The following is an 18,287-nucleotide window of genomic DNA, read 5'->3' as shown; positions in this document are numbered from 1 at the left end:
AGATCTTTGCTTGTATACATAAAATTGCATCAATTGTCTGAGGCCTTCATGGCGCACCAATCCCTGAGAAGATTTTTTTACAAGCTGTCTACGAGCTATCACTGTGGGGTGTTTAGGGCCGTTTGGAGCACGGTGGGCAGCGTGCAGAAATTGAAGTCGCATTCAAATATAGTGCTTCTTGTTCGTTTAGAGATAAATAATGGCTAGCAGAGCTGTCCAAAGTTCAGTTCGTCACGTCAAGCCATTAATATCGCACAACAGGGAAGAAGCGAAGTCAAGAGTGTTCGGGCTGTACAAAGCATGGTATAGACAAATGCCATACATAGGTAAAGATGGATAATTAATGACAGATGATGGTACCAAATCACACTTGTGTATTCTTCATGAACCGATTATGCTTATACAACAACTTTGCTGCTGCATGTTGGCAGATCATTGGCAGTTGATCATTACCACATCATTGTTTGGTTGTGACATTACATTGAATCATTTAACTGTTGTTGTTGTTAAAATGCTTTAGAAGGTGTGCAGATTTTGTGAGAAATTAATTGTGTTTGGTTTGAATGATCTGCTGCAAACTTGTGTTTTCTGTTTTAGTGATGGACTATGATATTCCCAAGTCTGTTGAACAATGCCGGGCTAAGCTGCGAGAGAAGTTTGAACAGAACCGCCATGTGAAGGACATCCGTGTAATTGATGCACTGGTGGTGAAGGTTGGTATCAGTTATTTTTTGTCACAAATATCCTCTGAAGCTCATACTAATGGATTCTTCAGGTATCCTTGTACCTTATAATAGAGGTCATTTGACAAGCTACCACAATAGAAGTTTGCCAATGTTTATTGTAACTCTTTGTATAAGTATGTTATGGGCAATAAGAGAGTCTTCATAATCTAGACAGCCTGTAAGTATGAGAGAATGAAGGTTCTTTATTAAATATATGCAAGCAGGGAAGCATAGGCACCTAGGTATTTTTCCTGAGACTTGGGAATGGTGCGTTAAAGATCCCTGTGCACTCAAATAAACATGCTTCACATCAGCATTCTCTATTCTTTAATGGCAAAAGAAAAATGTACCCTAGATTGGTAGAAATAAAATAGTGCAAGTAAAAGACTCCTTTGAACTATTTGCTGTAAGCCCATTGATACCCGACCAAAACATGTCCTGTGACTAAAAATGGTGACAAATTTTGGAGCATTTTGCACTTGAGATGTGTAAGTAATGAACCTTGATAATATTTTGTTCCCTGGCCAAAATTTCCCAGTAGCTTGAGATTGGTGCATGCAAATTATGTGTTCATCATGAATTTTGTGCATGCCATAGGTGGTGACACAATTGAACTGCATGGCCCATACCTGAATGAGAATTGAATGAAAATGGGATAAAAAGTGGCATGTACTTGACAACATCTACAAGAAAGACATGTCCAAACCAGACTTGTTTGGATGCAAGTCTGGCAGTCAATTCCAATCCTGACAAACAGCACACTGCTGATTCCAGTTCCGGTTCCAGGTAACACATTCCGATCTTGAGAAGATTTTGATTCAGACACAAGTTGCATCATGATTCAGGGCTTGAATCTGATGCAGCCATGCCTTCACCATCTGTTTGGGATGCAAACTGTATGTTAGGCTACAAGTATCCTGCTTTGTACATCAAATTTGGTAATTATGGTGATGTTATAGTGGGTCACATATCACAGCTGTCACAATGAGTCATGTAATACTACTAGTAAGACATAAGTGACATACAAGAAGACTCCTATTTAGCCTTTTGCGGACTATGTTGGACGGATCGTGATGGTCGGGGGCACCCACATCACTGGTGTGATTAACATGATTTAAGAAGGCAGTTAAGCATATGCCTTCTCCTGATTAGGCAACCATTTCTTTTGCGGCATGAAGGAAAACTGGATGGCTGCTGCAGAAGGTTACAAATTACTGATCAGTTCATGTAAATATTTTGAGTCATGCGTAGGATTGCCGTTACGAATTGACCCGAAACACTCACATTAGTAAGCGTTTGAGGAGGGTTCACGCTCATTCGCGTCATTCGTTTCGCAGATGTTGATAACTTGAAGTGGTGCTTGAACGGAAACCGATCCCTTCACTAGCCCAAATTTACGCTCCAAGGCATCGTTTAAATAGCTGGTCATGCTTCCGAGATAGTTGCTTGCATTGTTGCCCCCCTGGTCACGTGACCAGTAGTATTGGTTCATTTAAGTGCGTATCCCGTGGATGTTTTTTTTTCAAATTGTTTGCCCGTCATAATTTGGCCACAAGACTCATGCGTTATGCCATAATGCGTGAGTGCTCTGGCATACGGTGTGCCTATATGGGCGCAAGGACCACGTGATCAAAGTCCATTCGTTTTTCGATGCCAAGCGACCTCTCTCTGTATCCCCAGGGCCAGCAGGAGTTGAAGGAGACTGTGAACATCTGGAAGCAGAAGCACCATCTCATGTCTTACTACTTCAAGGAGTCCCAGGATCCCAAGCCTAAGGACTTCCTCTCCAAGTTCTTGTCTGGTCATTAGAACGTCATGGTATGTTATAAGCTCAGAGAATGTATGTAAATAGATGAATCATATGAAATGGAAGATATATTGATGAACACGGAAGCGGTGGGTATCGTGACTTTACGCACGGCCGGCATCGGCTACCCGAGATCGGATGTCTATACAACCCTGCGAACAAGATGGGCAGCCATCAAACTTATCACATTTCGCAACAGGTATACAACGGCAGTTATGACTTGGGCGCAGCAGCAAAGTGCGTACGCCGCGCAACACAGCGCGTTGCTGTGTCACCACCACAACCGATCAGCACTCTAATCAAGAACACCGCGAACCATACGTTCATGTGAACAGATTTCATCAAACCATCCGGATTACCGTAGCAGTACTTGGCAAACGCAATCGAAACAAGCCGCTGGTCTTTCATCCGTGCCGTCCGGTCCGCCGCACCGCCCTGCGCCGCCATCGGTCAGTCCCAGCCGGTGGTGACTACAGTCAAGGCGACGGCACACATCAGCACCAGCACCAGCAGCGCTGTCGGCACCACCAGCCAGAGCGGCGACGGGAACCACAGCCGCAGCGCGTGCCCTTCCTCCACGAACGGCAGGCCCAGCAGCCAGAACAGCACGTAGGCCGACAGCAGGGCCGCCAGCGTCAGCACCACCCTGCTGAACGCCTGGTCGTGGCCCAGCAGCATGGCGCTGGCCGCTGCGCTGACGAGAGCTGGCGCGGGCTGGTGACGACTGCTGAGTCTGCTGGCGCCGGCTGGTGACGACTGACTGGCGCCGGCGTGTGACGACGGGTACCGGCTCGGTCAGTCGGCTGGTGATAATTGGCCCTGGGTGTTGGGTTGGTCAACGTTGGCTCAGGGCGCCGGATCCGCCACAGCTGGGTGCTGGGCGGTCGAAGCCGACGGTGGCCGTCAAGTCGGTGAGAGTCGACGCCCGTTGGGAGCGCTGCCTCGAAAAGCGCATTGCAATGACCCGTCACCGCCGCGACGGAGGATCTGTGGAAGGGGAGGATATGTTAGGCTTGGGGAGCCACAGCCGTGCGAACGCGTAGGAGTGCCTTCGCGGCGGAACTTACCTAGACAACCGAGAAATACGGCACGGTGCCAGCGGAACAGTTGCTCTTGTCGGTAAACCGAGCCGAGTGAATCTGAGCTTCGGTCGGCCCCGCATCGCGTACCCAAAGTGTCGCGGCCTGATCGGGGGAACAAGTCACACGTTCGGACGCGAGATCATCGAAGCCTTCTTGGAGCGCTCGCGCGAGCGGGCGGCAGCGTCCAACCTTCTGCGCGTTTGTGCATAGATGCACGCCTATATTTGAACGATATCCTTCAGGCATTCAAGTGCAGCGCAGTCTTGTTGGCTTCTCGCTGGAGCACTACAGCAAAGAGATAGCTGGTGTTGGCGACTTTCACTTTATTCACCGTCCGTGGCATTGCTCTAACGCAGGGCTGCCTTCGTCACACATGACACCATACTGTTATCGGTTGAAAAAACATCACGAGGCCCGGGGGCACCGCCGGACGCCGCCATAACAATGCCTTTCACCACAGCTTTATGTCGAACATCACCTGCAGCCTGCAGTCGTCAGCGCGCCGCGCTGGCATCTGTAGCGTCACGGTCGTCCGTAGTCCGCTCAGCCATAGCCGAGTCTTGGCCGACGTCGGCCGTGTCCTTGGACGCATCCCTGCTCACCTGGCCGACGCCGGCGCCAGCCCCAGCCTCAGCCTTAGCACCGTTAACCACTTGCACCTCTGCCGTTACTCCGGACTCACGACGCTCGCAAGCAGCTTCTTCCTCTACTCTTTCCGCAGCCTCTTCTTCCTCCCCTCTTTCCGCAGCCTCTTCTTCCTCCTCGTCCTCGCCCTCGGAGGACGTGTAGCGCGGTAGATCATCTTCCGCTGCCGCCCGCCGCCTTCTCCTCCGCGCCTTCGCCAGGTACGCCTGCTGCGCGGCCACGACGGCAGCGCCATCTGCGCATGCGGCGTACGCCCGTAACAGTTCATCGTTAAGCGCCTCGAACTGGCGGCCCCACTTCAACTTGCTGAGATAGAGGCGCGCCTCGCGCTCGAACCCTGTGATGAACATGGTGGCGGCCAGCGCCTCGACGCAGGACAGCTTACACGGCCGGCCGTAATTAACGGGGTTTGCGGCCACGAGGAACGGCAGCAATCGCGGGTGCCCAGCGCGCAGGCGGCCCAAACGGCACCTCCGCCAGGCGCGCCCACGAGCAGTCCACCACGGCCACGCCGAAGTCGGCGACGGCGGTGCGGTCGGCCGGCGAAACGCACTTCTTGCCGACGGGCGTCAGCACCACACCGCCGAATCGCTGGCCCACGCGGAGCAGGCGCACCAGGCTATGGCGCACCAGTCTACGGCCCGAGCATGCCTTCGGGTTACAGTGGCCGAGGTCCCACATGGCAACGGGAAATGGCGCCACGTCCACACGGTCTGCCTCCGAATCGCTGCTGCTGCCATCGGACGACGAATCGGTGAGGGTGAGCTTCGCGGCTTCATCAGAGGGGGCGGTGCTGTCGGAACGGCCCGCAAGATCGTGCTTGGCGTCGTGGGCTGTTTTACGGCCGTGTTTGCTGCCGGCGCTTGAGGATTTGCCCCCACCACGGCGCGGTTTTCCCATGTCAGTCTGCGTGCTTTGCTTTCTGTATACAGAAGAAAAGGACTGAAAGGTAGATAATGATAACCTGACAATAACACTTATAAATACCATATGGAAGGCAATACATGTTTTTTGGGGGAAAATAACAGCAGACTAGACAAACATGTATGTTGCAAATGATGTTACGAGTTGTTTCAATATCATTCGAAGCCTTTTGTTATCACCTGCAAATGTCAGTACAAACATTGAATTGGACATGACTCACACATGCACTGTCTTGTGCATTGTTCATCCAGTTTAAACATACTCTAGTGTGGTGCAAATAGGCCAAAACTATGTGACAAAACACCAAAACATGACATATATGTGTTTCAGGGAACAATTTGCTATTATGCTGTTATATGTGGTCAAAAACATAAGAGGTCAAGTTCTCCAAGAAATCACTTGGGTTGTGCCTTCTCCCCACCCAAACCCTATCACAGTAACTGGGAGTTGCTATTGTCATAACGTCAAAGGTGATTAGCAAAATGAAAACTGGTCAAAGTTTTGGGATGCATCGTCCGTGCCATAAGCATGTTGCTTTGCAATGTTTATTGTGTGAAGGCTTGTGAAAAATGTGTCAAAGCTAGCAAGGACTTTACCACAAGCCCTAGTTCTTTGGGCTAAAAGCATATACCAAAATACGGATTCCTAGTAATACTTAGCCTTTCAATAGCCAACAACTACCCCAAATTTTTGGAAAATCATTCCTGCATCTGCTTCATGAAAAGGGGGCGAAGGTAAAAATGTATTTTAATGGTTCTTTGAAGCATGCTTGAGTTTAAAAATATGAATGCAGTATTGTTAACTTGCATAAGATGTTTGGAGAGAAATGCTACCATATGATTTCCCTGGTGTTTATTCAATATCCATTTCACATGAAAATACCAGCATGGTTTTCAGCATAAAATGTAATAAAAATACAATATTCTTATGTCCATATGAGTCAGAGATCTCTAATTTGCAACAGATAACCATGAAAGATGTTGGCCTTTTTTGCAGACTGACTTATTGTAATCTGCATCTCATCCAAAGATATTCATTGCTCAACATCAAGAACAAGGCAATAATGGGTATGATGCCTACACCTCTATGCATGTCAACAACAATCTATATTTGTATTTTCACTGCTATAATTTATAAATACTGGGAGCAATTGTAATTAGCTGATAGGCATTAGGAACCAGCTAAATTCACACTTCCGTTTCTTCACGTTACAGGTCAACAACACCTGATATGCCGCCTTTCGAGTTCGGAATAAATCCGGGGTCCTCTGAAAAAATTGCGCAGAACCAAGGCTATATATGTACACAGCGCACAATCAAGGGACCTTACGCGGAACGGCGGAGAATGAGAGAGTAAACATGTGTAAAGTGTGGGTTGCGATCACGGCGCGCTGTTGCGCCAAAAGGGCTGAGCTGCTTATAGATTCAGCTGATTATGGCCTGTGACGTCATACAATATTTCTACAAAACATAGATAGCGTTGACCCGAATGTTTTCTAGCGCAACAACATTTGTCGAAACGTGGATTTGGTAACGGCAACTCAGCGGATGAAATATCACCGAATGGGTAATTAAAAGAGTATGCATAATCGAACCGTGATTTGACGAACGGTGGCAAGCGAGGTGATGAATGCGTCGGCTGGTCTATTTGCAAACGTTGTCGAGTGGTCGCGCCAATTTTTGCGGATGCGTATTAATAGGTCCAGAGTTCATAAAGTCCAGTGGTCAAAAAGTCCAGAATTGCAGCATCCAGCGTTCATAACGTCCAGACATCGTCAAAACCGCTCGACAGAGGAGAATCATAAAGTCCAGCGCTCATTAAGTCCAGTGTTTGTAAATTCCATCGTGCGTGAGACCCACAGGTTGGGATATTGTCCCCCTTCCTCGCAATCCTACATCTAATCGTTCGGATACTGCGCGATAGAGGGTTACCGGAGCCGATTTTGCCCGTCTCAGCCGACGAGTGACGTCATGCGGTACAGTACTTCCCAGTTAAACCGCTATGCATGGATGTGGACAACGTTTTGTTTGAGCTCATCAACTTTGCCGCGTCAGGACGCCCCTGGCATCAGGCGCATTAAATAATTCAAAACTTTGATCTCTGGCTCGTGGCATCGGAAATAGCCGGTTACACGGCAGTCGCTGCACCGTAATCGTGGAAAGCACTTGCCGGGGTGCCCGCTGTTTGGTGTTGTAGGCTGTGGATAGACTTATCCGCGGTATTTTGTTCCGTAATTTAAGGTATGTGTCGGTGATGTTTCTCATTTTTTGAAGGAATTGATGACTGATGTGTAAGGCGGACTGATTTGATATCTGCTCCAGGTAGGCGCGCATATAGATCTTCAGGTCCTGGTCTGCTAACCTATATTGTTAATGACCTTATTTGGCTGATTCCCCTCCCTCCCCCAATTGCAAATTCTTTCACACGCTCCTGCAAACGAGACTTATTTAGAATTCCACATGTCTTTACTCTTAAAGAGAGAGGGTGGGGACTGCCCCATCAGCTGAATCCGGATACTACTCTCTGGTGAGACACGTTCGATGGCTCAGCCTACAAACGATTGGTCTCTTCAATCAGGTACGTTTTAAACGGGCGTGGTTTACCAACATAAGTCGGTTGGCTGTGCGATGAAATTACAACGCAGAGTATCGTAATAAACGCCAACAAATTGGTTTATCCCCGAATTTGGCTAACTTTTCCACAAATCTGCAGGCTGCAACTCAAGGTACGGCGGAATATGAAACCCATGCAACTGAATAGGGAATTGCACTCCTGGTTGAAAGTAAAAAGGAAGTAAAAGAGCAAATATTGACTACGAATGTATTTACCGCCTTCCAAACGTTACACAAGACACTACGCACGTGCCGCGCTTAAAGGCACTGTTGATTCACCATATGAACAGCGGAGCCGAGTGTATGTCACTGAGCTGATTTGCGATCTATAAGCTGAATGAATTGGGAAAATCGTGAGCTTGTATCGCCATCCACTTCATCAATATTGACGTGCTTTTCCCTTTTACGTTTCAGAACCTCTAAAGTATATAATTTGGGGTCCAGCAACACTAGTCTGGAGTTTATCGAGACGGGTGCAGTTTGCGCCGCAGAGGGGCGGTGGTGGCATGGTGGTTTGTGGTTAGGGCTCTCATCTTCGGACTTTTGTATCCTGGGATGGAGTCCTGGCCACATCACTATGGCATCCCACGTGCCTAATACCTGATAAATACGTAATAGAGGCGTTCCGCCTCGAAATAGCCGTAGCAGCCGGTGAGACGTAAAGCCCCAATCGGTATTACAGCCCGTCTCGACAAACTGCCGCCGCCCAATTTGCAAACAATGCTTCCGCTCCAATCACCGTATATACGTGGGAATAAAAATGTGCAATCGGCAGGACACGGAGCTTGGACACACACACCAGCCCAGAGGCTGCCCAGCTCGACGGTCCGGCCGGCAGCTACGCCATCGGCGGGCCGGCGGGCGAGAATGTAACCCCGCCACACGCGCGCGGGGCCTGTGCGTGCGGCTGCCCGTCCGCGGGTCGAAACGCTGCCAGCTCAGTCGGGCACGCCGCCATCTTCGCGTCAGGGTCCGAGGCCTCTGACTCGGTTTCACTCGGTTCGCTGCGGTACACATTCCGGCGTACCGGACATCCGGACATGTCGTACATCACGGGTTTTCGCTCGTGCTGGACCGGAGCTCCCCCCCCCCTCCCCCCTCCTCCTTGACAGGCGTCTTAATGGAAGAGCCTCGTGTCAGTCAGGAACCAGCACCGGACAGGGTCCCTCTGCCCGTTTTCTGTAGGGCCCAAATGTGTCAAACTGGAACCCCTGCTATTCATTAAACCCGCTACGCTTGGGACCTCTTTGGGTCGGTGAGTGGCCCCACGTTGATCCAGGGTCAATCATTCCAGTCAGAAGGCCTTCTGCGTCAAAGAGGGGACCAATGTGTCATCTGCATTAATAGTAACCGACTGGAAATCTGAAAGGGGACGGAAAGGTCCTTCAGCCCCAATTGGGGAATGCATGGGGCCTCAAATCTCTGCGGAAAACTCTATTGGGGTCTGGCTGTTGAAGGGGGTGGGATGGGGGGGGGGGGAGAAGGGTGGAGGGTCCAGGAACTCCTGGGAAATGTTCTTTTCGGAAGCGTGAAGTCCAAAAAATTGCCACACTGAATGAGAAGAGCAAAAATATCGCCAAACACAAATTCTGACAATACCGTAGCAGTGTCTAGCACTCCAGGAAGCCCCCTGGTGAACTCGTGGAGCCCCCACTGGCCGCTCAGTTGGGACTTCCTGGTCGCCATGGGTGCAACCTTTTAAACTATGGACACTAAGGGAACTTGAAAACTGGCTAGGATGCCCTGGTCGCTCAGCGGTCTCATTCACCGCTCAGGTACCATCCAGCAGCGCACACAGGAGATGTACAGGGGCCCGTGCCCCGCCCCCTCCCGCCCAAGGGCCCTGGGGACAGACGATCAAAGACCCGATTCGTGCCTCCGAAGGGCCCGAGGGGCTCGGTGGAGATCGTATTAGGAATCCCAGCCCTGCGGGCCCAGGTCCGCATAACCGGTATTATTTGCGCATGACCGATATAACAAAAACTGATGTATGTATACATAAGATCCATGTAAGAACGAGCACGAAATAAATTACGTAAGTTGTTCAGTGCATTAGCGAAGAACATTGCTCACATAAATGAGACAACAGTAGTATTAGCCTTGTTCATGGGAGAAAACGCCAGGAGAATAGAGATATAGTTGGGTCGATATTTCGGCAAGATGCCGTTATCTAAACAGGAGCAGAAGTGAATTTAAAATTCCCTGTCGATGATCCTACTCGATTTTTCAGGGTTTTTTTTTAAACAGCAAGCCATAGTTTTTACAAGACACCAACATTCAGGGAATTAAGCAAAGAACGATTGTCCGCCTTTACCACGATACAGTGCTTATCTAAGAATTAGAATGGCCGAACATACGTGTACACGCAAACAAATTTAAGCGAATGGGTATCATGCATCACGTTTCATTCCAATATGCAAACAAGTTGAGGTGAACAGAATGCTGCGAGCTCGTCTAGCCCGCCGTACCTCATTTCTATCCAATGTTGCTGCTGTTGTTGCATGTTGTTACCCTTTACACACTGTTTCTAAGCAATACCGGCTAAAGTTCTTTGGGATAAATCACTGGTGAATGGGTAGCCCATCTGTCTCTCAGGGGCAGGCTGGTAGCGCATTTCAGCAATAATGTTGTGGCTCTGGTGGCAAACCAACGCCACTTCCCAGCTGGAACTGCTTCATTGAATGTGCCAGGGTCGAAAAAATTCGGCTTGCGGAAATATTCATGCTTAAACCAACCAGCAAAGAACAGCGTTTTCACACACCGCCATAGCGTTGCTGCCATATGACTTAATCCCATGATAACGCCGCAGCATCGCTATCCATAATGCAGTAATGCGGGGGCTTGTTAACACACGTACTACAATATCAACTTTGGGGGTATTGTATAAATATAATGACCCATGGGGTCATGGCTATGGCCATGACCCCATGGGGTCATTCCTCTCCCCCTTTGGTTCAATGAGGTTTGGATCCCTTGAAGAGACAACCAATTCTCATCGTAAAGGGGCAACAATACCTTCATTTCGGAACCACATAACCTATATTTTGTGAGACACCGAACTGCAGGGGACACCATGACGTTCGTGGCCGTGCCCTTGACGAAAGCCCGCGTCGGCCCATGAGGTGAGGGAGCACCAAAGCCTTCATTTCGGGGCAACATAGCCTTTATTTTCAAGAAGCACGCAGTTCCACAAAGTACTAGAAAGGGCCCTAGCTCTTTATTCTGAAAGAGCCATTAATTCCAGGGGCAAAACTATGTTGAGCTTTCCGCCCTGATAAAATACCAGGCAAGGTAAGGAGGCACAAAAACCGTCATTGGTGGGCGGCATCATCTTGATTGCCAAACGGTGATAAATGAAAGCGGGCCATTTACAAAGCCCAAAACCATAGTTTTTAAAAGGGCGCCAAAGTCCATTGGCATTGCAATCGGTGTGACTCTCACTACGGAAAAATTCTGAATCAGACCGTTCAGGTAAGGGGCATCCTGTCCAGGGAAACAGGCACCAACACCCCCCGTTGTCATTGGGGCTTTACGACCGGTCATCACAATGCCCGTGCCCCTCCATTGACGAAATGCTGCATCGGCCCATTCGGCCAAGCGACACCTTTCTTTCGAACAACCATTGCATTAATTTCCTTGAGACATCAAATGCGAGTGGGCGATTGAAAGAACAGTTGAAGGTGGTCCAAAACTTCTCTTTCAGGGGGCACCGAAATACAAGGGCACCACAATTCCCCTGCCTTGCATTGTTGAAATCCTAGCTCAGCTCCTACGGTGAATAGGCAGCAATAGCCTTCATGTAGGGGCATCATAACGTGTATTTTTATGAGCCCCGAATATAAATTGGAACACCATAATCGGCCCAAACATGTGTTTTAAAAGCGATGCAAGATTCCAAGCGCTTAAAATAGCCCCTAAAGCTTTATTTTCACCGGGAACCGAACTGAGCAAGCCCCCCCCCCCCCCCCACCTCCCTCTTAGGCTCCATGGATCCCATCGGTTCTAAAAGCTCTTTTTTGATCCCTTGGGGCCGAAGATCGAGAGCCCGATTAAAGGGTTCGAGGGGCAAGACCAGAGATCGTATAGAGGAATCACAGCCCGAAGGCCGGACCCTAAAATGTAAGAGTAGCTCTAGCACTGATCGGAGACCCGTGCGACCGTGTCTCTATTAGAAGCAATCGACTGAGAACAGCCATATGGAACAGTCCATTCCGTGCTATTCTGGGGCCTAGGGGTATTTTCAGAGCAGGGACAAGGCCAAGATCTCCAAATGTCAGTTAGGAGGCACCCTACATTCGTCGGGACACCTGCGACAATGAAGGATCCACATTGCTGGTCAGTGACCGCAGTCCCTAGCAGGAGACCACGTGCCGGCAATAAGCCCCAGGTCGGCCAGGAGCACATTTGTTGAAAAGGAACGCTGATGTGACCCAGTATGTCTAAGGGCTATTGTGCCGGTCTGAACCCTCCTGACAATGAAAGGATTCAAGAGAAATGTTAAGAGGGGGTTATCATGTACAATGAGACAGTGGAGAAGCCTGTGCCAGCAAAGGATACCAGAACCGGACGAGAGATCATCTGTACGATTCCAACCAGGGGACCGGCAAGGCGAATTAGTGTCTCGATACCAATTAATTGGACTTCCTGTGCCAGTAAATAGCCTGTTTGCATCATAGAGGGGCCCTGCGGCGATCCGTTGCTGGATGTCTCAGTTAGAGGGCCAGCCGCATCGAGGAGGGGACCGGTTGGGATGCATCCTTCTGAGGGTTTCCTTACGGTCCTTGGGTCTATCACTAGACTAAAAGCCACTGGGGACCCCAGATGGGACGTAATGACCGTCAGCTGCTGACCAGAACGTTTTACTAATGCAATTTAGTTGGTTGACCAGTTGATTCTCTGAACGGGTTCAGCAGTTGCAGCATTACGAGCAAGAGTTTCAGCAGTTGCAGCATTACGGCTTGCGAACAACGTTACCAGTTAGTTGCATGTTTGGTGATGCGGAACCAACATTGCTAATGACATTGAATTCCTCTGTTTGGTTAAGCATGTTTTGTTCTTGATATTCGTGACGGGTCAATGGAACAACAGCCATCACACATCTGACCTGGCATGACACATAACTAGCCACATCTGTCGGTGGGATTCACGTTGTATTATGGTCTTTGTGGACAGAATGTTGCAAAATTAAGGGATTTTGATCAATACTGTTCACGGACCCCATCCGACACACTTTGTAAAGGGCTTATTCAGCACCGTTTTCCGTATTGCCAAAGTGTACTTAGATCTTGCGGCAACAAGAGGATCGACCCTGATGATCGCATTCGCCATTGTTTTGTCGCATCTCTCCGAGACATTTCGATCAGAGATTTTCACTGCCGCTCTTTCCATGGCTCTGGTTTGCTTAGTTTTGGGACAGTCACGGGGATGTTTGAGGCCTCCGCTCGTAGGACGATGGCGGAAAAAACGGTCACATGGCGAGAGTTGCGGGGCCTCTGTACACAATCCATCAACAACATACCGGCGTAAAAGCACTGGAGACTAAAAAAACGTCCATTTGATAGGCAATTTAAACTGTAGAGCATTTCCGGCATGATGATGCGCAAGTGAATAAAGAAAACATTTCAGCTCATTGGTGTTCAGTTGGCATTCAGCTATCGTTTTATCATAATTGCATCATAGAATCGCACCATTTTCTTTTTTATAATTCTAGTTAGTATTCAGCCCAGTAGATTTAATTAGCATAGGGATGAGGAACAATTAGCTAATAAATATTTGCCTAGACAGCGTTTCGGAAAATGAGCATTCGACTGTAAATAAAGATGCACAAATTTGTTAAGGCTATGCACAATTGGCTTTCGATTATTGCAGCTTTTCGTCTGAAAGTTGAGTACGTTTCTAAAGAAATAAAGAATGCTTCGACAATAAGCATTGAACTAAACAGAATTTCTAGAAATGGCATTCATATTTAGAACATGCCTGCGACTTGCAATTGATTACTATGCATTTTGACCCATTACAAATTTGTCCAATTTGACACTCGGGGAAGAAGGCAATGTCGGCAGATAGCTGTCCAATGTTGCTTCCACACTGTTGCATTACGCCTTTTTGGCAGGTTATAAAGAGACTCGTCGCCAAAAAAACCTTCTGCTGCATCCATCCTGCAAAAAGACATTCGGCTAAATGCGTTTTGGTTATTTGTCCGGTTACCTATAAGTCGCTCTTGCTATTTTTCGTTTGACGACCTACATTTTAGAAGAATCCATGACTGGTGAGCATGAGCATTTAAAACACAAAAAATGTTTGAGAGTTAAGACCGAAAAGGAAAGGGATCCACTTTATATAGCTGGGCAGTCCGGTGTAGTTCTTGTGATTTACGCAATGCGTTAGACAGATGTGTCAAGACATTCAATTGTGTGGGATCACGTTGTATTATGGTCTTTGTGGACAGATGTTGCAAAATTAAGGGATTTTGATCAATGCTGTTTGAACAGAAGTCATCCAATTTTGTCCCCGGCCGTCAGCGAATGGCTCAACAGTCTAAACAACAAGCCCCAGTACCGGACACAGCTGCATTCATGCCATGTTCAGCATCTAAGGCTGGCCAAAGTCCACCGATGTTGTTGAAATTTTGCTGCGTTGAGTTGATGAAAGGTAGAGTCTAACATTGAAACATTTGTCAAACAGTATGGCATTTAAACACCGCACTAAATACACACCTCATCAAACAATCAATATCTTAAACTGAAGCAGCATAAACATGGTCCGCGTCTGAGCAGCTTGGGACCGAATGTTGACAGCCCTAAGCAAATTGTCATAACCTTAATCATGACTCATGCATCCCCGAGGGGCGCTGGAACCATCGAGCCGCGGGCTCGGTCGTCCAAAACTTCTGAACACTTCGCATCGACCCCGGGAGCGCTCACTGAAACAAAGTGGCCAAAAATGGCTATCACACTGCTCCCATTCCGGAGAGTTTTCTGTCGACCCTGCTTTTGCACGATAGGCATATCAACTCACCCCAACTTGTTGATACAATATACTACACTGGTAGCGTGAATTATATCACTCGAAAGCGCGCCATTCATAGCTATGTTCCTTAAACCTAGTATGTGTTTTCTTAAACGGGTCCGTTACAATATGGAAAGTCCAGTTTATGGAAATAAAATACAGCATGGAAATAAAACTTGTAGCACCCAGGACCGGAACATGCTTTAAAAAAGTTGACAAAGCCGCATCACGTATGAACGGGCAAACGTCTATGAAAGGTTCGTTACATAACATTGGACATTTTGATGAGGTTGGGTGTTTAAGCTCAGTACATGGTTGCACCATTATGGACCATTCACCCTCCTCCGAGATCCGTAGCCAAAGTGGCAGAATGAGGACGGCTGTGAACAGGTTTTATCTCTGGTTGCATTCTAATATTTGCCAGTCTTCTGACTTTGCTCCGACATTTCTGGAATGGCTGTAGCCAGGGTCTTTTTGACAGGTGGCGCTGTCGCGCACACGCGTGTTTTGTAGGTGGGCGCTGGGTGAGCTCAGGGTCGCGGCTGCTTGAGTGTTCCCTTCGATAAGTGGACAGTTGTGCAGGACGTTTAACATAGAATTGCGACCGACCATGATTGCATTTTGTGAGACAGTGCCGCCAGATCAGTGTTGTGCGATGCGGGCGTCTGAACAGTCGTCCTCCGCCAGTGTTACCCAGCCAAGCAGCACACTGCGGCGTACCCGGGCCCGCCTGCTGGTTGGTTGATCTGTCAGGGCGACGTCAGAGCAGCTGCGATCAAACTGTGATCAATGGTTTAGGCCGGCTCCGCCAGTGTTACCACCCAGCCAAGCACCACACTGCGGCGTACCCGGGCCCGCCTGCTAGTTGGTTGAATCTGTCAGTGCGGACGTCAGAGCAGCTGCGATCAAACTGTGATCAATGGTTAGGCATGAGCCCTGGCATGATCATGTTCGCAGGGGGCTGCTCTGCTTACGCTTGCGGATCTCATGAGGTTGCGAATAAAAACGGGATGGCGTATTGGCGAATGATCTCCTGCGCGTCGCCCCGTCGCCATGCGTCAGCAGGCGGATCTGATACTGCTGAGCGGCTTTTCTAAAGCAGTCTGCGACCACCTGGAAAAAATATGAGAACACAGAAGCTGAGCATTGCCCCGAATTTTCACGGTTTTAGATGGTCTGCAAATGTCGGCAGCCGGTAGCCCGCGGGCGTGACGGCCTCTGACCTCTGATCTTCGGCAAGTCTGATAACCATACCGACAACCGAAAAAAGGCACAATTCGTTGTCTTAGTCTGTTTTTCATAGTCTCATGAGCTCGATTCAGCGTAAGACACCTAAAAGGGGCAATTCAGTTGATGGATCACCGCACTTCCAGGCCTGCATGTTCTTTATATATTTTTGCGCTAGCCGCCGCTGGCTCATGAACAGAAACAGTAATACTACGCTGCAGATAGCGGGCATATCATGCATTCATTCAGATTTCAACGGTTTTTCCGTCATGCACGTCATGTTATCACTACAACTTATGAACAAGCTGGCATGAGATGTGCGGGATTCCGGGCTAGAATTCCGACAGAATCCGTCTAGGTTATCAGTTGTTGACACGAAATGAGAATAGATCAGCTGGTCTTCACCGCCAGCGCGGCTGGCGAATTCGCGGATTCATTTCATTGCCATTTCCGGTTCGCTCATTGGCTTAATCAGCTGTCACGGTTCCTGCCGCCTCCGAGTAGGATTCCGGGGATAGGATGGTGAGAGCTGCTGTCACGGCTGTCTCTTGTCGCGGAAAAACCATCCGGGCAGCGGTTGGGCAGTGGTGTAGCCAGGGCTTCGTCCTTGCGGGCTCCAAACTGGGGCTCGTTCTGGCAAGAGGCCCCCACTTTGTGCCTAAACGGACTCTGTTCTTATTCAATGGCTTTTTCGGCTCGAAATCCCATTATGATGCCTTGAAGCCCATCTTTGATGTCTTAGAACCCCTACGGCCGTTTTAAGCTGCCAAAAGGTTTTGAGGTCTTCGGCTTTAGGGAGAGCATGACCGCCGCCGTCCAGGAGAGGGGGCACAGCTCCAACACCCGTCCTGCTTTCATACGCAACTACAGGTGTGATCTTACATCTGCACCATGGCTGTACCTCTGACACTTGTATTTTTCAGTGTTTTGGGTATTCTGTGTGTGTGCGGTAAGTGTACCGGTATTTTTTTGTCGAATTTTAGTGTTGCATGAGAGATTGTCTCTCGTTTACAACGCATCGTTGTTGCAACCAACTCGCAGCCCTTTCTTCGCAAACGCGATGTCTTTGGTCTCCCTGGAACAAAGGATCATCGGCAGGGGTATGGGTGCACCACTACGGGAGAGCCATATGTTTCCCTAATTTTCCAAAATAGGATCTTGTTTCCCCAGTTTGTCCCCACCATGCACGTTTTCACGCTCCATTGCAATCCAAAGCGCGGATGCAATAACCCTAACCTCTCCGGACTGCCTGTGCATCGGAGTTATTCGTAGCGCAAGAGCGCGCGGATACCCCCCCCCCCCCGCAGATCCTTTCTTGCTTTGCGAGCTATGAGCACGCGTTGTAGCATATTTATAACTGCTTGCGTGATAGTGAGGACCAGTGACGGCCTCGCTCGTGTTGGTCCTGTTGAGTTAGGCAAGGATAGATCATACCAGGTTACAGCTTCTATTTGCGAGTAGTACACACTCACCAACAATCACTCCACACCAGTGTCCACGCACTCAATCAACAGCAATATTGTGTCTTCAGATCAAGTAAGCATTATGAGTATGCACGATAGCAAACGATTCGCCTCGTACTACCTACAAACGGCAAGAGTCATGAACACGTGTTACGAAAAATTGTGCAATATCGCGTCATTACTAAGCAATGAGAAACGAATACCACATCGTATGTTGGGCGGAGCTACCAGGCTTAACCAATCACAGAGAGCGGGATCGCCTTGCGATCTCCAGAACTGACTGATGCAACAGACCGCTGGTGCGGCGTCCAGCCGCTGTGGTATGTGTTTGCCCCCTAAACTTTTGACAGATACCTTTGATCAAAACTGAGGTGTTGTAATTACACACATCTTACCTAAACTCATGTGAAGGAAGGACCAATGACTGACTCACGAAGCACTAATCCCACCCCCACCCAGATGCCCATTTCCTGCACCAAGAGGTCCGTTTTCTGGTCCAGGGGCTCTGTTTAGTATAAAGAAGGCCCTTCATTGGCTCGAGATGCCGCCATTTGGAATAAGAAACCCCCGTTCTAAATAAGGAGGCTCTGTCCATATATAATATATATATATATATAATATATATATATAATATATATATATATATATATATATCAAGAGGCCGTTATTCTTAGCTTCCGGGGGGCAAAGCTCATGCGTCCGTGGGCCAGTGCGCTGCTCCGGATAAAAATCTCCTGTTTTGGAATGAACAGGCGTTATTCAAAATAATGGTACCCTGTTCTGGAGTATCCAGG

At 48.7% G+C, this 18,287-nt stretch overlaps 1 protein-coding gene and 1 pseudogene across 1 annotated transcript; one reads left to right on the top strand and one right to left on the bottom strand.

Annotated features, from left to right (window-relative positions):
- Nucleotides 1–87: 87 nt before the first annotated feature.
- Nucleotides 88–2,582, top strand: LOC119095570 (NADH dehydrogenase [ubiquinone] 1 alpha subcomplex subunit 6). The gene is made up of 3 exons (XM_037218420.1): nucleotides 88–326; nucleotides 598–713; nucleotides 2,406–2,582. The coding sequence occupies exons 1-3, from the start codon at nucleotides 200–202 to the stop codon at nucleotides 2,532–2,534; spliced, it is 372 nt and encodes a 123-aa protein (XP_037074315.1). The 5' UTR covers nucleotides 88–199; the 3' UTR covers nucleotides 2,535–2,582.
- Nucleotides 2,583–2,982: 400 nt separating this feature from the next.
- Nucleotides 2,983–6,524, bottom strand: LOC119095003 (18S rRNA aminocarboxypropyltransferase-like; annotated as a pseudogene).
- Between the last annotated feature and the right edge of the window lie 11,763 nt (nucleotides 6,525–18,287).

This window comes from Pollicipes pollicipes, unplaced genomic scaffold (genome assembly GCF_011947565.3).
Source record: "Pollicipes pollicipes isolate AB1234 unplaced genomic scaffold, Ppol_2.1 Scaffold_4219;HRSCAF=4965_pilon_pilon_pilon, whole genome shotgun sequence".
NCBI classification, from domain to species: Eukaryota; Metazoa; Arthropoda; class Thecostraca; order Pollicipedomorpha; family Pollicipedidae; genus Pollicipes; species Pollicipes pollicipes.
This window is presented reverse-complemented; position numbering and strand designations above follow the sequence as displayed.

Excerpts from the sequence above, each read along its gene's own strand:
- LOC119095570 (XM_037218420.1), top strand. The coding sequence starts at position 200 with ATGGCTAGCAGAGCTGTCCAAAGTTCAGTTCGTCACGTCAAGCCATTA. Across the intron at positions 327-597 it reads TAGACAAATGCCATACATAG|TGATGGACTATGATATTCCC; the intron begins GTAAAGATGGAT and ends TTTCTGTTTTAG. Across the intron at positions 714-2,405 it reads TTGATGCACTGGTGGTGAAG|GGCCAGCAGGAGTTGAAGGA; the intron begins GTTGGTATCAGT and ends CTGTATCCCCAG.